Source organism: Lygodium microphyllum, chromosome 28 (assembly GCF_053477565.2).
Source record: "Lygodium microphyllum isolate KBCC chromosome 28, Lygodium_microphyllum_v1.1.10, whole genome shotgun sequence".
Lineage (NCBI taxonomy): Eukaryota > Viridiplantae > Streptophyta > Polypodiopsida > Schizaeales > Lygodiaceae > Lygodium > Lygodium microphyllum.
Window position 1 is genome coordinate 36927180 of NC_141162.1, and position 21553 is coordinate 36948732.

General features: G+C 43.0%; 1 protein-coding gene across 2 annotated transcripts; it reads left to right on the forward strand.

Moving 5' to 3' along the window:
• Positions 1-12395: 12395 nt before the first annotated feature.
• Positions 12396-18870, forward strand: LOC148011357 (pentatricopeptide repeat-containing protein At2g03380, mitochondrial-like). 2 transcript variants are annotated; one of them, XM_087670113.1, is made up of 2 exons: positions 12396-17223; positions 17403-18870. In XM_087670113.1, the coding sequence occupies exon 1, from the start codon at positions 12579-12581 to the stop codon at positions 15378-15380; it is 2802 nt and encodes a 933-aa protein (XP_087526239.1). In that variant the 5' UTR covers positions 12396-12578; the 3' UTR covers positions 15381-17223; positions 17403-18870. The 2 variants fall into 2 exon arrangements, with proteins under 2 accessions (XP_087526239.1, XP_087526241.1); XM_087670115.1 differs by lacking the exon at positions 17403-18870 and having other exon boundaries at positions 12396-12599; positions 12685-17371.
• Positions 18871-21553: the final 2683 nt, after the last annotated feature.

Below are 21553 nucleotides of genomic sequence, written 5' to 3' on the forward strand. Positions count from 1 at the left end.
CCGACTTGGGTTTCCAAGGGTACTTTTCAACTTGTACACCCATTTGTATGGCAAAGCTTTCTTGCCCTAAGGAAGTGCAACCAAATCCCAAGTCATATTCTTGTCCAGGGAGTCGATCTCAGACTAAATAGCCCTCTCCCAGGAGTGATTGTCACCCTTGTGCATAGCCTCATCATAGGTGAGAGGCTCTCCTGCATCTGTAACCAAGACATAATGCATTGAGGGCTCAAATCTATCAGGTGGACGTCTATCTTTAGTAGACCGTCTCATGGTAGGCTCTACGACCAGTCTAACACCCTGGCCATGTGTACCAACTGTTGTTGCAGGCTGTCCAACTGGCTGTGTAGGAGCACATGGCTCCTCCTAGAATATAACACTGCATATCTCTACCACCTTCTCAGGCTTCCTAGTGTAATAGGGCAAAGTGTACACAACACTGGCAAGACCTGACACAAAGAGGTGTATGCTCAGGGAGTGTGAAGCCCAAATCAGCCCAAGTACATGTATGCGAACCATGGCATATCAACCATGCAACATCCAAGTGAAGAAGATCCCAGTCTCAGAAGACTCAAAGCTCAATAGCATAAACCACCTGCTCAATGTTTGTCAAACATCCAACGATGCTCCCACTAGCACAAAAGCTGTATGGATTAAGCCAAGAAGCTCAAGAAGGGCATATGAGAGAACCAGTGATGAAAGATCCAAGACCAGATATCAATAAGACATCATGAGCATATAGGCTCTGTAGCCTCCAATTAGAGCATCCATAGACATCAATTGTATCCCAAATACAACTTTGGCAAGCCAAGAAATATCCCAAGTAAGTTTCCGAAAGCCATATGCAAGCCAAGTCAAGGCACTTGTAGCAATAAGCTCCAAACAATGTAACTAGCATGTAGTAGTGGCATAGGCCAAGCATGTCAAGACCGGTCAGACATAGGTAACATACATGCCATATGTACATCCAAGATGGAGCATCAAAATGCATTCCAAAGCTGAGCTCAAGCTCAAATGAAGATCTGGAACCAAAGACAAGCTCGATGTTGTACCCCAAAGGTCAATACTTCATTGCATATCCCAAAGACATAGCCCGAAACCAATAGGCACAACCAAACTGGAGGTAAAATAACCTGTCAATCAAGGTAGCATAAATCCCAACCAACAACGAAGTGTCCGCATCCAAATCAAGGCTCAGTAGCTCTCAAATAGCATATCCGGGCATAAACCATGATGACCAAGCATCAATACATCCAACAGGACACCCGAATGTCAACAAAGAGCATTATGCATAAGTCATCCCTAATAAAACATTGCTGCCCAAACAATGTACATTAGTAAATCCTTGCATAAATCAAGCTATGGAAGCTCAACAAGTCCTAGAGCATCTCAAAACATTGGCCAAACATCCCCAAAGTATATAGGCATCAAATACAAAGCCTCAAGAGCATCACATAAGCTAAGAGCATGACATTTTCTTACTGTAAATCAACTCAGATCTGTTGCAAAAAATGTTGTGTTCAAAATTTAGTAGATTTGACATCGCCATCGCATTTGAAGCATGCCAAAACCCCAAGTTAGACTCTTATCTTGCCTAAATCGGGTTCCGGATACTCGAGATATGAGAAAAAGTGGGATTTTTGAGTCAGATTTTGAAACAGGTACAACAAAAACGCAAGCTGATTATGGGGTCTGCTGGTTATGCTGAGGATAAGGGGAAAAATGGGGGCATACAAGGTGCCCAATGAAGCCAAGGAACACCTGCAAAGAGCCTATGAGGGTCGGGGAGAGGCGAGAGATGAAATCTTACCTCAAGAGGGAAGAAGCCATGGCTGGCATTGAAGCTCCAAGCTCTAGGTCTTCAATCTGGGCTAAAGTAATGCCGGGCCAAGCTCCATGATCATATTGGGGGTAAAGGCGCCTTTGCCTAGTTGCCAGTGTATTACTACACTGACAATACTCGCCACTACACATTGCAGGTGGCGGGTGCCCGTCACAGTCACTTATTCTTTATTCTTTTAGTGACAGTTTGAATAAAGGAAGGCCCGACCACACATTATGGTTGTTGGAGTTCCCATTTCTTGTCTCTCTCTTTCTTGCTCTTGCTCTCCCGCCATAGCTCTCACATGCAAGCTTAGATCCTTCTCACCTTTTAACTGGTATCAGAGCTCGGCTTCCCGACTCTTGAGCTTGGCTCGTGGCATTCTCAGCTTCCCATTGACTCCCTACTCGCATTGGGTCTCCATCCTGGCAGCCATATCCGACTCCCTACTCGCATTGGGTCTCCATCCTGGCAGCCATAGTCGACTCCCTTGAGCTCCCATCACTCCCCGGCTTCCTGAGCTTCCTCCCGGCCTATTAAGGCACCCTCAGGCCCTTCATTCAAAGGTATTCAAGCATTCTTTTGAGGGTTTACTTCAGTTCATAGGTTGCAGGAAACAAGACAGCCATTTTTGACCTTCCCCATGGAGGTTTGAAGCTCTCTCTCCACTTGGTTTGCTGAGGCTTGTTACGGCCTATTATAGGACACTCTTGGCACCCATTTGAGCCCCCCTTCCAAATCATTAAGCCCACATGGTTCACCAACATCTACAGGAGAAAATGCATCAGTTTTCAGCATGTTCTTGATAGTAGCCCCACACTTTTCATCTCCAGCTTCTTCCCCAGGCCATTGGGCACTTCAAAAGGGTCTCATTTGATGTCTATACACATGCTTGGAGCTTGGTATTGAAGCCTTGAGCACTGACATTGACTTGGGTTTGATTTGGCACTATTTTGGGACTGTCCTAACAGTCCACATGCAGTTTATAACAGCGCTACAGTGACATTTGATGTTAATGCTTGCCCGACATTGCTATTTGATGCCCTGTTGGCCTCAATTGATGCATGTTGATTCGGGGATGCATGGCTATTGATTTGCCACCATTTTAGAGCTTATTTTGATGCTAAAATATTCAATTTTGCATAGTGAATCTCTGTTGTACACAGTTGGGCTGAAGCTATTTAACTCATGCTTGGTTATGCCTATGCTATTCGGGCTATGTTTCAAGCATACATAATGATGTATTGACATTTGGGGACCGACTTTGAGCTTGGCTTACACTCTGGATCATTGATTGAGCTTGAGCTTGACTTTGGAAAGCATTTGGATGCTCCGTCTTTGATGCACTTATGGCATACTTTGGTCTATGCTTGAGCGCCTTGATCGCCATTACGGGTTATGTCACCTATGCATGCTAGTTACGTTGTTTGGAGCCTTTTGCTACTAGAGCTTTGACTTGGCTTGACTTTGGATTCCCAAAGCTTACTTGGGCTATTTATTGGCTTGCCAAAGTTACATTTGGGATGTACATGATGTCTATGGATGCTACATATGGATGCTCTACTGCTTACATGTTCTGGGATGTATCATTGATGCTTAATCTTGGACACTTGTCACTGGTGCTTGTACATGCTTTGTTCAAGCTTTGTTGGTTGATATTTACGGCTTTTGTGCCGATGGGAGCGTCTTTGGATGCTTGACAGACATTGAGCAGGTGGTCTATGCTATTTGAGCTTTTGAGACTATTTGGGATTTCTTACCCTTTGGGATGATGCATGGTTCATATGCCGGTTCCTTCCGATGCTTATGAGCTGACTCTTTGACTCGGGTCCCTTTCCTTGTGAGCTGACACCTACTTGTGTCAAGTCTTGGTAGTGGCATGCACACTTTTGCTCCATTGACTGGGGGGTGTGCCTACTCACTAGCGGATATTTCATGACATGTTTGGGTGTTGGATTCATGCTTATTGATTGTCATATGCCTATGTTATGCTCGCATGATGATGGTTATGATCTTGGTAGTATATGATTGACTTGGGATCCGCTTATGGCACAATTAGCTCTTATTTACTGAATTCTGCCATTTATTATAGCAAGCTGAAATCTACAGATTTTGAGCACTTCTCTAAGGGCAATGCTTACTATTTGATGTTATCTTGGTCATATTTGGTGGATTGGTGCTTCTCTTGGTAAAATCTACTCTTTCAGCGAGTTTTAGTAGTGATTTTAGTGCATTTTCTGCTAATTACAGCAACCTGCAATTTCGCCTTTTTGCATTGATTTGGGATAGTATGGCTGGTCATCTGAAAGACACAGCTCTCTTTAACATTGCCAAGTTGGATGGTACCAACTATGAACACCATATTGGGGAATATGGGAATTTCCCATAAGTTTGGGACACGTGGTCAAATCTTTGGATTTCTTATAACTTGAACACTATAACTCCAAATCGAGCGCTCTATAGCTCAATAGATTCCATTTTTCAAGCGCTTTCCAATGATAGGTCATATCATATGGCTTTTAGAAACTTATGGGCATGTTATCCGGGTGCCACCTTTTTTGTATTCAAGAAATGGGAATTGGGAGATTCCCAAACTCACTAATATTGTGTTTATGGGTATTGAAAGTCCCAAATATTGCAAGTTTTAGTGCAGAAATTGTAGATTAAACCCTTGCATTTCAAAGGTGTCAAACCTGAGGATATGGATGATGATGTTTGGATGGAAGTTGATGAGATATGCAAGTCTACCATTATTTTGTCACTCTTAGAAGAGGTCCATCATAATGTTGTTGAAGATGAAAATCAGAGTGCATGGGATTTATGGGAGAAGATTCAGGAGTTCTATGCGCAGCAAAGTCCTGCGTCACAAATATATTGACTGAAGCAGTTAATGGACCTTCGCATGAAGGAGGGGACATCCCTTTTATCTCATTTCAGTCAATTTCATACTATCATGAAGAGTCTGTTGTCAAAAGGTATTGAGTTCAAAGACAACTTGCACCCGTTGTTTCTGCATGGTACCTTGCCTGAATCATGGGATATCTTCCGTACTGCCATATGCATGAACAAGCTTGATGGGCTGAAAATCAAAGATGTTGAGAGTGCTCTATTGACTAAGGAAATCAACAGGAGAAACAATGATGCTCTCGCTCTTCACATGCATTGACCGTTAGAGGTGGCAGACATGGCAGGCATGATAATGATCATAAGGGCAGGGACTCTCAGAAGTCCAAGTCCAAGTCACGTGGTTGCAGTAAGTCCCGGACGGAAGTCTGATCTTACTTGTCATTATTGTGGGAAAGCATGACATATTAGGCCGCAGTGCCATAAAATGTGCGATGATAAGCGCAATGAAAAGGGAAAAGAAAAAGTGTAGGAAAAGTCTTCTGAGCGCAGTATTGTACCTGCAAAGTCCAGTGTGAAGATAGAAGAGGTTAATGTCATGCAGGCCACTAATTCAGATGATGATTACATACTTGCAGCTTCTGCATGTGATGGCTTACAGACTTCGGAGATACATTCCATGTATGCATAATGCTGGCTCTTGGACTCAGATGTGTCCTTTCATGTGACACCCTGTAGAGATTGGTTTCATACCTATCGTACCATGTCTGGTTCTGTGCATCTTGGTGATGACAGGTCTCTTGATATTGTGGGCATTGGAGATGTTAGGCTACAGTTTTCTTCTAGCAGCTCTTTTGTTTTACATGATGTATGCCATGTACTTGCGTTGACACGCGGCCTTATGTCAACTCGACAGCTTGATGACGTAGGGTATTTTGTGTCTTTTGGAGACTCTGCATCGAAGATTACTCGTGGCAGGCTTGTACTTGCAAGAGGTGCCAAGTCTGGCAGCCTCTATCCCTTACTTGTATCTGGAGCTACATTGAATCATGTTTTTTCTGTGGATTCCTTCCCCATGTATCCCTTTGGCATGCTCGTTTGGGGCATATATCTCTTAAAGGAATGAAAATGCTTTGTGCTTTGTAGTATCTTCCGCCTTTTGACTCTTCGCATTTTGATTCTTGTGATCATTGTTTGTATTGTAGGTAGACTAGAAATACGCATAAAAAGTCTGGTAAGAAACACATGGGTGAGCCCTTGGCTCTTGTGCACTCAGATGTATGTGGGCCCATGCCCTATTAGCCACTTGGTGGGGCAAAGTACTTTGTTACTTTCATAGATGATTACTCACGTAAGGTTTGGGCTTATCCCATAAAGAGAAAATCCGATGTCTTAGACACATTTCAATGTTGGCTTGCATTGGCAAAAAACCAGTTTGGGAAAAAGCTAAAATGCCTAAGACCAGATAATGAAGGTGAGTATGTATCACGTGCTTTTGAGCAGTTTTGTGACGAGCGGGGTATTAAGCATCAGTTGACCGCCCCTTACACCCCACCCCAAAATGGTATGGTTGAACGCATGAAAATGACCATTCAGGAAAGGATCCGTAGCATGCTTAGCCAGGCTAGCTTACCGCAACACTTTTGGGCAAAGGCAGTTACTACTCCAGTGCATCTCATTAACAGGTCGCCTAGCAGTGGCATTTACTTTCAAGTTGCAGAGGAGGTATGGGCATGCAAATCCCCCTCTTATGATCATTTGTGTCTTTGGTTGTGAGGCATTCTACCATGTGTCCAAGGATAAACACAATAATCTGAATCCTAAGAGTGTCAATGCATTTTCATTGGCTACGGAGATGCAGGAGAGATGGGTTATTGTCTATGGGATCTGCAAGCGCGGAAAGTGATCCGCAGCCATGATGTCATCTTTCATGAGGACAAAATGAATATGCAGCCTGAAAAAGTAGTTGAGGCACGCAGAGTTATTTTTCAGGAGAAGCCACTGCTCCCATTCAGCCCGCTCCACGGCCAGCTAGACAGCGTGCAACATCACCTGATGCTCATGGCCCAGATGTTAGACATGCTGATGTTAGATAGGATGTCGGTCAGGTAGTAGAGCTTGGATTGAGGCGTTCTACTAGAGATAGACGACCTCCTGACCGTTTTGCGCCCTCTATGGATTACGTAATGGTTATAGATGTAGGAGAGATTCTCACTTATGATGAGGCTATGCGCCGAGGTGATTATCACTCTTGGGAGAGGGCTATGCAGTCTGAGCTTGATTCATTGTATAAGAATCAGACTTGGGATTTGGTTTCCTTGCCTCAAGGTAAGAAGGCTTTGCCATGCAAGTGGGTGTGCAAGTTTAAAAGTACCCTTGGACAACCCAAGCCAGCATATAAGGCTCGATTGGTTGCTAAGGGTTTTAAGCACGAGCATGGTGTTGACTTTGATGAAGCCTTTTCTCCTGTGGTCAAGATGACTACTCTATGCTTAGTCTTGGCCTTGGTTGCATAGCTTGACCTGGAATTATACCAAATGGATGTCAAGATGGCTTTTCTACATGGGGACTTGCACGATGAGATTTACATGGAGTAGCCTAAGGGCTTTGCAGACCATGGCACGGAACACCTAGTATGCAAGTTAAAGAAGAGTCTATACGGCTTAAAGCAGGCACCTAGGGAATGGTACCATAATACATTCATGCAGTTATAAGGCTATAGCTGCAGTGCTATGGATCCGTGCTTGTATACGAAGAAAGCCCATGACGGCTCTTTACTGATTTTGGTACTCTATGTGGATGACATGATTTTAGCAGGGACAGCTCATGAGGAGCTTGATGCTCTTAAGGCTTAGCTCAAGAAGAGCTTTGAGATAAAAGATCTGGGACATGCCTCTCATATACTTGGTATACGCATCACGTGCGATAGATCTTAGGGACTCCTCTATCTATCATAGAGAAAGTACGCACATAAAGTCCTTGAGCGCTTTCACATGCTGGATGTTAAGCCTATCAGTTGTCCATTACCTTCTCATGTGAAGGTTTCACAGGCCGATTGTCCGCAGACAGATGAGCAGAGGGTCGAGATGGCCAAGATTCCCTACGCATCAACCGTGGACAGTCTTATGTATGCCATGATAGCCACCCGTCCAAATATTGCTTTTGCAGTTGGGGTTGTGGCACATTATATGGCTACACCTTGCAAGAAACATTGGGATGCCGTGAAGGGTATCATGAGGTACCTGAAAGGCACATCAGATATGTGTCTTTGTTATGGCAGCCAGGATACAAGAGTTGTGAGGTACACTGACTCTGATTATACAGGACATGCAGACAGTAGGAAGTCCACTTCTGGCTATGTGTTCACTTATGCCAGAGGGGCTATCTCTTGGATATTCAGGGCGCAGAAGTGTACGACTACTATAGAGTCCGAGTATATTGCAGCCACAGAGGCTTGCAAAGAGGCTATTTGGTTAGGCCATTTGATTGCAGACCTTGGTATGACAGATGCTATGCCTACACTGCATTCGGATTCTATGAGTGCCATTCAGTTGGCCAAGAATCTGATCTTCCATGCGAAGACGACATATTGAGATGAGATATCACTTCATTCACGAGGTCGTTGAGGACAGGTCCATTGACCTTGTCAAGATTCCGACTAAGCAGAATCCCGCAGACTTGCTCACGAAGAGCCTCACTACTGAGTGCTTTGCCTTCCTCAGGAGATTGATGGGCATTGGATGAGATGACGTCTTTTTCCTCGTCCTGCTGTACATGTGTACATATTGTACTGTCTTTTCTTTTTCTCTCTCTCACTAGGGCAGATTCGTCTTTAAGTGGGAGGTTGTTGGGGGTAAAGGTGCCTCCGCCTAGCCACCCGTGTATTACTACACTGACAGTACCTGCCACTGCACATTGAAGGTGGCGGGCGCCCATCATAGTCACTTATTCTTTATTCTTTTAGTGACAGTTTGAATAAAGGAAGGCCTAGCCACACATTGTGGTTGTTGGAGTTTCCATTTCTTGTCTCTCTCTTTCTTGCTCTTGCTCTCCTGCCATAGCTCTCGCGTGCAAACTTTGATCCTTCTCACCTTTCAAATCAAGCTCTAATCCAAAGCTGTGATACCGGTTGAAAGGTGAGAAGGATCAAAGCTTGCTTGGAAGTGAGCTATGGCGGAGAGCAAGAGCAAGAAGAGAGAGAGACACAAATGGGAACTCCAACAGTCATAGTGCGTGACCAGGCCTTCATCTATTCAAACTGTCACTAAAATAATAAGGAATAAAGTGATGGTGATGAGTGCTCACTGCCTGCAATCCAAATCTCTGATACTAGTTGAAAGGTGAGAAGGATCGAAGCTTGCTTGGAAGTGAGCTATGGCGGAGAGTAAGAGCAAGAAGAGAGAGAGAGAGACAAATGGGAACTCCAACAGTCACAATGTGTGACCGGGCCTTCCTTTATTCAAACTGTCACTAAAAGAATAAAGAATAAAGTGACGGTGATGAGCGCCCGCTACCTGCAGTGTACAGTGGTGGGTACTGTCAGTGTAGTAATACACGGGCGGCTAGGCAGAGGTGCCTTTACCCCCAACACTAATCAACTTGCAATATGTAGCTCTTCCTCTTAAAGGAGTTCATCACATAAGTGATCTATTTTAGCAAGTTTAGAAATGTTGGCACTGTGGACAGTCGCAAGCACTCTTAGAGATGTAGGTGCTACATATGTTGGATCATGCATGAAAGTCCAAAGTCCCTTTCTCTGCTTAGCAATAGTCATTAGACAACTACCATATCTTGAGGCTAAACCTCGACTAGAATACCATTTCCTTTCAAACTCACTTTATCCTTTTGCTTTCCGAGCTAATACTACAATGTATTTCTTGGTTGCTTAATAGTGCCTAGGGTGGAACACAAGAATCAAGTGATGCTTCTCTTGCTCTTATACCTCTCTACACTCAGGTAATTCACTATATATATACTCTCTAAATCACGTGCGTTTAAGGCCTATTTATAAATATCCTTATTTGTGAATTTTTCCCTTAGAAAAGCATAGCCATTTTCTATTCAATTTGTAAGTAATCCCTTTATATAGGGCCCTTATGTATGTAAAAAATGTGTTAAAATGGTATTTTAAAAAATACTTATGTTTTGAACCCACATGATATATACATATATTTATGACAGACCTCCCCGGGCTCTACCTTAGTCATTTTCTTCATTACTTCTTCTACAATTGTTGGATAATACCAACAAATTTTTAATTGCTCTGCTGACCATATTAGAGGCTTTTCTAAAAGCTTCTCATCCTCAAAAGTCTAAATTCCAATGTCGGCATGAACATGTGCACAATTGAGTGAAGTCAATAGTATTTCATCTAGTTTGCTAAAACTCATAACTTTGGATTTATCCTTTTGTTGCCCCATATTTTCTAAAGCCTCCATGAGATTTCTTAAACTAGCTTTAAATGTATTGCAGCTTCTAGCTTAGAAGAACAAGATTTGTGAATCATGAGACTCATTGTGCTATTTGGACTAGAGTTAGTATTCTGTTGTGAGATGGAAGTACTAGAGAGGCTTAGTCCTTAGCTAAAATGACAAGTTTGGCTGTAGACAAGGGTTGGGATTGTGTGGGCTTCACCCCGCAGAATTGGAAGTAGTAAGTTTTGAGCCAATGGATTGGCCGATCATGTCAGTCAAAGATGACTACACACTAGGATCCACAAATCAATTGGAAGCAGTCTCGGTCTTGGAATTTCTAGATTTCTTTTTGACAACACTCGTGAAGGGAGACTATCGATTGTTTAACATTTTCTTAGATGTCCCTTGTGGATCCCTTTTAGTGGATTGAGTAGCTGCACTAGGTTGTTGTTGTTGGATGTTTTGTTTTGGCTTGGGTGATAAAGGTTCTTGGTTTTGGGAGACATTAGTTATTTTCAAGGACCAGCAACTTTTGTGGGTTGTTACTTGTCAACACTGGAGGGATCTATAGCCAACTTCCTTGGACTTTCTATTTGAGCATGAGTAGCAGTACCAGGTAGTGACTGCTTTGTGTCCTCTCTTTGGCTCAATGACTGCTGAGTCGTTGCAAGTTCCTCTTGTGGATTAGTAAGTGCTTTAGGAGGTTGCACTCACAAAATTGTGGATACATGTATCTCAAGAACTACCTGCTTGGTCACTAGCTTGTCAATTTGTATCTCTACAAGTATCTTGGTCCTTGACCTAGATCTGGGTTTGGGTCTCTTTCTCTTTCTCTTGGATTTTGATGAACCTTGGGCTATGGTTAGTGGAGGTGGCTTTGTAAGTTGTTTTGGCAACCAAATCTATTAATTTCTTGCATAAAACCCTTGAGCACACGTAGCAACACTTTGGGAACCCATCGCGGCTTTATGCTAGCTCTTCAATGACACTTTCAATTATATGCCCTAGGTCTCCTATTCCTTCTAGATGAATTTCTCTTCCTAATAGCTTGAGAAGCTATTTCCATGGTCCTAGCCACCTTGGGCTTTACTTTGGTACCAAGGGGATTCACACTAAGTGGTTCTCTCTTGTCCTCATGCGCCTTGAGTAGCTCCTTCAGAACTCTCTGGCCGTCCACACTAGGGTTTTGATCTAACTCTAAGACAGGTTGCTTGCTGGTCCTTGGAAAATAAACAAGGTCCCCTTTGCTAAAAGCAGTGACAATCTCAACTTTTGGTAAGCACTTGCACTTTTTTTCTCACTTGTCCTTTTTTTTTCTTCCAACGTGTTTTTTTTTTGTATCATTCTCTTTTTTTTTGTGTGTGCTTTTCTTCTACTCTCCTTCTGGAATAATACAATGTCAAATAAGTTGGCTAGGAGCCTTACAAAATCAAAGTGGAAGTATAAGAGATCTAAAGGTTGATTAAGAATAATAGACTTGGCTCAAAGAATGGAATTGTGCACTGAAGTGTACACATGGAAGTGGAAGATTGAGCCTTGAACCTTGAAAGTGCCTTGCCTCATTGTTGATATAGAGTTGGTGAAGAAGAACTAGATGAAGACTTGTAGTATTGATGAAGTAAGCATGGTGGCCCCTTAAGAAGTAGATGACCATTGTAGGTTGTTGTGGTCAAGGGATGTGATGGATGAAGAAATTGGGATATCAGTATTGATGGTACTCAAATGTCTTTGTCTTTGTTAGAGTCTCTCAGACAATCTGGTTGTGTGTTTGTGTGTGTAAAGAGAGAGAGAGAGAGAGAGAGAGAGAGAGAGAGCACCGAAAGGACTCCTTGAAGATAATACAACTTGTAGGAAAGGAGAATTATTAACGTTGAGCAAGTGAATTTGAAAAAGAGAGAGAGAAAGAAAGAGAAGAGTTACTACTTGCTATTTTAGCAAAGAGCGGTGTTTGAATCTACCATGCAAGTTGGATTTTTAAAAGCATTGGAAAAATAAATTTTAAAAATAAAGTGATATTTTCTCGTGAAGACTATGTATTGGCTTCTCGGGAATGTGAAAATAAGAGAGAGTACAGATATATAAATCTATACTATTAGTTAACGAGAGGTGGGGGGCGGGTGCCACGTGGCAGCCCCCCACCTCCACCACAAGAAAAAAAAAGAGAATGAGGGGGTAGGTGCCACGCGTCCAGTACCCGCCCCCGCGCGCAAAAATCGCGCCCGCCCGGGTGAGTTTAGGCGCGGAGCGCCTAGTATAGATGAAAGATGTTATAATGAAACATATTGCAATGAGTGGGAATTCCTCCAACTGGCATTGATCAACACATATGAGTTACATTTCAAATATCGAAGAAGGTTCATTGGAGAATAAGACTGATAGCTTGTGGAATTGCAGGCTTATGGATATTTATCACCTGTCAACTGGTGTGTGATCGGTAGCTGGGGCTGTTGCAATCTGGAGGTGCATGTGAGAGAGAGGCAAAAGGCTCTGCAGCAGTGGGAATGTTGGCCTGCTATCCGCAGGTAGCAGCTCAAACTTCATCTCCCTCAATCTCAGGATCATCATCATTACCACCGCCAACTAGTCAATGGTGGGACAACAACACAGGATGCAGGGTATTAAGGAATCATGGCCTGCAGAAAACAGAGCTCCCTCTTGCTGTGCACGAACCCCGTGTCACTGACAAGGACGATGACAGTGCTGGACAGTGGATGTTTCTTAGCCCTGAAGATGATGGGTTGCCCTCTGTTGACCACCTTGCATCCATCTTACGCAGGTGCAAACTGGACAGGACCCACCCTTCTGCACTGTTGCAGCTGCACAGTTCCATGTGTTGCTATGGGCTGGATGCCATTCCATCCCTCAGTAGCCTCCTCACCTTCGTTTTTGCAAATGCCAGGTGCATACCCCATGCCCAGCAGCTCTTTCAACGCTCAACCTCCCGGGATGAGATGGCCTGGAATTCTCTCATTGCAGGTTATGTTCGATGTGGGGATGCACATCGTGCTTTTCTCCTGTATGAACAGATTCAACATGATGATTCTGTCCTTACAAATGCATCCACTTTTGTTTCCTTACTTAAGGTCTGTGCTGAGCTCAAGGACCTGGAAACGGGCCGCAGGATACACTCTCACATTGCTAGAAGGGATCTAGTGGGCAAAAATGCATTTATTGGCAGCACCTTGATTGGTTTGTATGCAAAATGTGGTTCTCTTGGAGAAGCACAAGAGGTATTTGACAAGCTTCCTCTTCGAGATGCAGTCTCCTGGACCACGCTGATTGCAGGATACTATCAACAGGGATATTACAAAGAAGTTCTCAATTATTATGATCAAATGCAAGTTGAGGGAGTTTCCCCCGATGCCATCACCTTTACTTGGAGCTTGAAAGCTTGTGGAAGATTAGGAGCCATAGGCAAGAGTCAAGAGATACATGCTGAGATTTTAAGGCAAGGGTTGCTTGAGAAAGATGCCTTTCTTGGAAGTACCCTTGTAAATGTGTATGCAAAGTGTGGCCGCCTTGATAGAGTGCAGGAGGTGTTTGACAGGCTTCCTGTTCGTGATGTAGTCGCGTGGACAGCACTTATTGCAGGATATGTCCAGCAAGGCCAGAGTGAAAAAGCACTCATCTGCTTTGACAGGATGCAAGATGAGGGCATCTCACCAGATGCTATAACTTTGGTCTGGATTTTGAGAGCATGTGGAAGGATTGGAAACACAACTAAGGGGCAAGAGATACATACTGAAGTTTTACGAAATGGGTTGCTAAAAAGAGATGTTTGTATAGGCCCTGAGCTGGTTGACATGTATGCAAAGTGTGGCCTGCTCGAGAAAGCACAAGAAGTCTCTGATGACCTTCCATCAAGAAATGTAATGTCATGGACTGCACTTATCTCAGGGTATATGCAATATGGATACAGTCAGGAAGCAGTTAACTGCTTCAACCAAATGCGACTTGAGGGAATTTCTCCAAATACTGCGACGTACATTTCTTGCTTGAAAGCTTGCGGTTCTCTAGGGGCCATAGATAAAGGCCATGAATTACATAATGAGATTGCTAGAAGAGGGCTGTTGGAAACAGATCATCTTGTAGGCACTGCAGTGGTTCATATGTACTGCAAGTGTTGCTCACTCGATAGAGCGCAGGAAGTTTTTAACAAGCTCCCATTCCGGGACATCATTTCCTGGAATTCACTCATTACAGGATATGCTGAACACGGGTATGGTGAGGAAGCATTGAACTGCTTTGAACTTATGCAACGTGAGGATGTCTCGCCAGATGCTTTCACCTATTCATCTATCTTCAAAGCATGTAGCAGCATAGGAGCCACTGACAAGGGCCAAGAAATACATGCTCAGATGGCTATGAAAGGGTTTATGGAAAGAGATCTTGTTGTTGGCACTGCATTGGTTGACATGTATTCCACATTTGGCATACTCGAAAAAGCTCAGGAAGTGTTTGACAAGCTGCCTGTTCGAGATATAGTCTTGTGGAATGCATTAATAAGTGGTTATGCAGAACATGGCCCTGGTGAGGAAGCTTTGAAGTGCTTAGAACAAATGCGGTTGGAAGGCATCCAGCCAGATATCATTACAATTGTTTGCAGCCTGAAAGCTTGTGCTAGCATAGGTGCCATAGAGAGGGGTCAAGAAATTCACGCTGACATTGCCAGAAATGTGGAATTGGAATCAGATCCCATTGTCAGTACTGCATTGGTTGATATGTATGCCAAATGTGGCTTATTTGATAAAGCACATGAGTTGTTTGACAAAGTTTCTAAACGGGATGTAGTGTCATGGAATGCACTAATTGCAGGACATGCCCAGGTTGGAGAGACTGAAGATGTTTTCCAACTCCTTGAAAAAATGTTAGGTGAAGATATACAGCCAAACCTGTCTACATTCAAGAGTGTGCTAAAGGCATGCACTCACACAGGTTTAACCAATAAGGGGCAGATGTACTTTGACAGCATGATAGATGACTATGGCATCATTCCCAGTCTAGAGCACTACACATGCATGGTGGATCTACTTGGCCGTGCAGGCCAACTAGAGAAGGCAATCTCTATGATACTGAAGATGCCAATCTGTGCTGATCTCGTGTTGTGGCATATTGTATTGGCAGCTTGCCAAAAGTGGAGAAATGTGCAGCTTGGAAGAACAGCATTTGAACATGCAGTGCAGCTAGATGAAACAGATCCCTCAATATATGTCTCTATGGCAAACATCTACTCTGATGCTGGTATGCAGGAGGATGCACACAAAATTGAGGCTATGAGATTGGAAAAAACATGTAAAAAATAATTCATGGAGAATGATGCAACAGAATCATGGCCTTTTATAGTTGGCAGAAACAAATTTACGGTGGCAATATTCAAGCTCTGTTGATGTTTGCGCCTTCAGAAAGGGAGGAAAGCATATGCATCAGAGTCAAAGATAACAGGGTTCATGTTTCAAAGACTGCAATTGGCTGACAAGGGTTAACACTGAAGATGTTGAATGAGAGGAATGCTATATACGTGATGCTACTTCTTCCTTGGTTGGGGATGAACGGAGTGGTTCAGATTGCACACCAGCAAAGAGTACATGCAAGTTGTGTAGCTTGGTTCCATTTGGTTGGTGGAGTGTAATTGTCATGTGGAGGAAGAGTGTTTGGTCCCTGTTTCCCCTTGATATTCTGAAGGCATCTCAAACAGCTGTTACATAGTGGAAGGTTTTAACAGACTTGAAGCATCCATTTGTGATGATAAACCATCATAGTGGCCAATCTTTCAGTTAAATGGCTTGTAAATATGCTCCTTCACAAGTGCAAAATGTCCGAACTCAACTGAATATTCCAAGTAAAGTTTTATGATGCTTATTTGAAGCTTTGCAATTTCGATATCAGGAAAGCTTTAAATATGCATATTGTAGGGTAGCCATCCCAGATTATGTGGTGGGCTAAAACAGAGAAAAATGGAGGCTGCTAAAAGTGATTTCTGAAATGAAGTTTCAGTACAAATAGGTCTTTTCCTTAGACTTGCAGTTGTAAACATTCTTTCAGCAATCGCACTTCCAATCGGTTCTGGCGTAATATTGAACATGGTAAATGGAAAGGAAATCAGCAAGTTGTGGGTTAAGGAAGCCACTTCAAACACCATAATTAGAACCGTGTCCTTTTCTCTCTTTGCAGAAGTGAACCATTACTGGCAGCCTGGCAATTTTATCTTGGGGTTCATGTGTTTACAATATGAGAACACCTATGGCCTTTTGTGAAATGGTGGAAGAATAGTTATCTTTACATCCTGTGAATTTCTGCTGCTAAACAGAAGGAGAGGGTGAAGTGTGACTGTAATATTGAGGAAATTTGACTGGATGATGGATGTTTTCTTTCGATTCTCCTGTATCAAACTCTATTGCACCTCAAATAGCTATTATTTACTGGAAGAGCCAACAGACTTACTACAGATATTGTCACGTGCTCAAAAGTCTATGTAACATCAACTCTACTCTTTCAGAAGCTTAGCATGTTGAGCCACCAAATATTGCCTTTACATTATCCTGTTTTTCTGGCATTTTTCAGCTTGTTGAAATACCCCCAAATAGGTATTTTAGTCATTTTGTATGACACTCAAAGACAGTTATACGACACACAAGATTTCTTCTGGCTCCAATAGTTCTATAAAATGGACTCGGTGTGCTTGCCACTCTTATCCGATGTATTCATTTGCCTGCCCTTTGCATCCACCGCTGTCACCATCATGATTCACCACATCAGCTGCCAATCTATTGCTGTTTACAGGCAACTTCACCTTGTTTTAGTTGTCATGACCTGGTTACCAGCGTCTACATCACTCATCTACATCAGGTGACCTGTCCTGCTGCTGGTTTGAGCTCATCCACAGCCAAGTGACTTGTTTTGCAGCATCCGCTACCTGATTCCCAGCCAGGTGTCATGATCCTGATCTATGTTTCATCATCACCTGCTGCGTTTTCATGCAGCAACAAGCTGTGACCTGTTTTCTACCTGGCGACTCCATCCAGCCCTATGGTTTGATCAGGGACAGCAGCATCTTCATCAGATTTGGTGGTTACTAATGTCCTTGGGATTGGTACATGGAGAAAGACACTGTCAGAGGCTCTCCCTCAGCCTGCTGCTCCCATGAAAGTTAGTGATTGCTGAACATCTGTGCTGTGTGAGCATCATATTGTATCATCTTTTTCATTCATTCATGATTCAACATTCATCCGTTCATCAATTTTCACTCTTCCTTTTTTTTGTGTTTTGTATTTTTTTATCTGAGTTATTATGTTTTAATTGTGTTCATACATTCTGCATTTTCTCAGTGCAAACCCTAACATATCTTGACATGGTATCGGAGTTGGTGCTTTGCTGAAGAGTATCCTATAGCTACCGTGAAGGCTTGGTTTGTGTGAGTGACATAAGCGACATGTAAACCAATTCACAATGGCTGAGCCACCTTTTTCTCGGGAACCTGTCGTGCCTTCTCAGGGACATGAATTCATAGAATACAATACTCCTTTGTCTTCAATGTACAATCCAACATGAGCTATGGATCAGTCACACTCTACTGGTGAGCCCAGCCACCTTTCCACTCAGGGAGGACATACCACATTTGAGATGAGTGATAAATCCTCATCTTTATTACAGCTAGGTCCAATATCAAGTTTATTTAACCCTTTTGATTTGTATGAATCGAAACCCTTCTTTGTGTCAAAGTGAAGCAATGCGGAAGCGTATGGATCAAGACAAAGGGTGAACAGAGAGAGAGAGAGAGAATGAGCGTTAAACACAGAAAATCTGCAGTGAAGAATGCTGTATAAGGATGCAGAAATATACACAGGTGCAGAGTTTGCGTAAGTCTCCACCTCGAAGATCTATCCTTGTCAGCCCTGAGGGCACTCTCCACGGCTTGTAGCTTGAAATCTATGAAAACAACTGTTGGAGATTGCTGAAATCAAGGCCAAGAAAAATGCCAAAAATAATGCAGGTCGCTGATTGGATAGCAGTTGTCTGACCTGCACTGTCCAACTGCAGCAAACTTGGCTGACTATGCCATGTGGCACTTGTGCTCCTTGCCGCCTGCTGTACAGATAGATTGCCACGTGGACTGCCTGGAGAAACTGCTGCGAAACTGCTCAGATCTGAATTTATGTCCAAGGAATGCCAATCTCTAACACCCCCTCTCAGATCTTGGACATGGTAGAGGGCTAAGGGATCCCGACTGCTGTCGAAGTAAAGCTTGGGGAAGTGCCTTGGTAAACAAATTTGCAAGATTGTCCTCTATCTTGCAATGGACCAAGGAAATGGTCTCATCTAGGATCTTCTCATAAATGAAATGGTATTGGATCTCAATATGCTTCTTCCGAGTATGAAACGCAGGATTCCTGACCAAGGCCATGCAACTCTCATTGTCGCACTGCAAAACAATAGGACTTGTTTGTGGGCTGGCAAGCTCCTCCAGGAGCTTGCGAAGCCACACTGTCTCACATGTAGTAGAAGATGCCGCTCAATACTCTGTCTCAGTTGAAGAGAGGGCAATCGTGGGTTGCTTCTTGCTAGCACCCAAGATAAAACAATAACCTGTCGTGGACCTCCAATGATCCACATCACCAGCCCAATTGGAATCATTCCATCCTGTAAGTACCAAGTCTATAGTACTTGTACCAATGGGATAATAGATTCCAAGATTAGGAGTCCTTTGTAGAAACTGCAAAATCCTCTGAACAGCCTACCAATGCATCATCTCTCTCTGTTAATTGATGGAGGTCTGGGTATCAAGCGGCCCACTCTCTCTTATTCTAGGGTGATTTTGTTCATATCCCCTTTCTTTGCTCTTTGTTTCTCTCAGAGGACCCCAAAACAAACCCTACAAAATAGGGCACTTATGCAGCACGCTTTTCTTAAATCGGATGCTTCCTCCTTCTTGGTGTCTCTTCTTTTGTCTCTCTCTTCTTGATGCACGAGATGAATGATGCTGATGCCGATGCATTTGTGAAAGTCGCTATTGTTGCTGCTGCTGTTGTTGCCACAGGTCGACAGGCAATTGATGGTGGTATCTCTCCCTAGACATCATCCCATGCTCCAATAGACCCGGCGATGAAGCGATTGGGGTTGATTCTTTCTACCACCTCAGCATGGCCCGACCCCAGTGCCTCATCATCATTCTTCCTTCTTCTTTTTCTTCTCTTCATCCCCCATCGCAAGGCTGAAGATGCAGGTAGGAAAATGAAAAGGTGAAAGGGCCAAGAGATGGAGTAGTGAAGGGCAAGGGGCATGGGACAAGGAGAAGGGGGAGGGAGATAGAAAGGGGCTTCTTGTGGCAACCCCTTGCATGCGTGCGCCCTTCTATTCTTCTTCTTCATATTCTACTTCCTTTCCTCTACTATTGTATTTCCACCAGCATCTTCTACGCCTAATATTGCACTTGCAATACTTCGTGCAATACTCATGTCTGATTCATTTTCTGTCTCCTATCCAGGTCCCAGGCATATAGTTTTGCTTCTCAGGATAGCAATTTGGGCATGACATTCCCTCTTCTTCTTCTTCCACTTTTGCTTGCCATGAATTTTAGTGTTGTTGCCTTTTCACTATTGGGGTAGCTGCATGGAGAAGAGGAAGATGAGAAAGATACTAAAATACTATATGATTGAATAGAAGTCTCATTGTCATACCTTCTCTCTGTCATCCATGACATCCCTACAAATTTAATGGAAACAAGCCATGGATGTTCTCTACATCATCCAACTCTTTCTTTATCTCTTTTCTTCTGCCTTTTTCTTTCCTTAGTAGGATACAACTCTCTCTCCTCTCAACCAACAAATTCCTAATATTAAGAAGCCATCACTCTCTCTGTTCTTCTCGCTTTTTTTGTTTTCAAGTAGGGAGCTTCATGAGAGAGTGTGATTTTGGATGGGGCAATATCGAAGAGGAGGAGAGGGGTATAGGAGGGGAAAATGAATGGTTCTTGTTTTGCTTTATCCGTAGTTCTACTTTGACCAATTAATTGTCTCTATGAATTGCTCTCACACTATTGTTCTCCTTATTCTTTGTGATTGACTGTGCAAGGATGTCATCCGTGAAGAGGAAGCCACTTCTTATTTCTTCTTTCTTTGAAGAGAAACCCCCCCTCCCCTTTTTTGAGATCTGTCTCCTCTTCCTCCTTTATTGTTAAAAGAAGAATCCCCCTTCTTCTTCTTCTTGGCACTATGGGTGTGCCAAAAGCTTCTCATTTCAATGTTGCAGTAGCATACAATCACCCTTAAGTTGTTGAGATTAGCTTCTTCTCCAGCTGCGCACCAAAATGATAGCAACCCTCCCACAAACATAATCAACCACAAAACCAGGGACAAAGAATTCTAACTTCTCTTCATAGAGCCGCAAATACTTTGATACATTCCTTCTTTCAAACCTCTTTAGATCAAACATAACTAACTTAAGCACATTTCTAATAGCCTCTTCATATGTATGTTGAGATAACAAGTTCAACATGTGCGGACATTGATGATGCACCGTCTGGCTAGATGGGTATGCACGTCTACACTTAGCACGTTGGTGGCCATTATGATACTCACATAGCCACTGACTTATCACTTATTATATTTAGTTTGTTACACCTACCTACAGCTGGCAAAAGATATAGCGGCAATCGATTAGTGTAGTCTGTTATGCATTGTTTGACTTAGTAGGCTACTTTCCTTTATGTTGTATCTTATCTTTACTTTGTGTACATTGTATAGTGTATGAAAGAAGAAGAAGAAATTAGCAAGAAAACGTTTTGGCCTCTGTCTCTTTTGTTTGTTCTTGAGTGAGCTTTCTCTTGTGTATACAGTGTGTGTGTGGCGCAGTAGCTCAAGCAAGTCCCCCCACTACGCGACTCTTGACATGGTATCACAGCAGCACCATTGAGAGAGGCTGATTTTGAAGATTGAAGTAAAGGAAAACAAGAAAGGTTTGAGCAAGCGAGCAATGGGTAAGAAGCTATTTCATTCTTCCACTCTTTCTCTTAGATAGTGACTGTGGAGGCACCGGAAGCAGGGTAGAGTGAAAATCTCAAATTGCTGCGAGATTTGGTGTGCAAGAAGAGTACTATATATTCTATAAAATACCTCTTCAGGGCTTTCCCATAGCTTTTTTGGACATCTGAGACTATTTCAGGCCTCATTTTTAGACTGCAAGGTTGCGGAAAGCAGTTTCAGGATACATTGTGATTTTGCTGTATTGACTGAACGTGGATACACATATTACAAATTTTGAATCTGTAATTTTTGAGGTGTTTTTTAGGAAGAAAACATAAGGTTTATCTGCAAACAGGTTGCAGATTACATGTATTATTAAGCAATCAGTGAAAAAGGTTGCTTGGTGTATTACTGTGCACTTGTTGTGAAAGGCTGCACAAGACTAGCTTGCTATGTTGTATCTTTTTTTGTGATAATGACAGAAAACAGTGGAAATCCCATTATTGAGAAGCTCGATA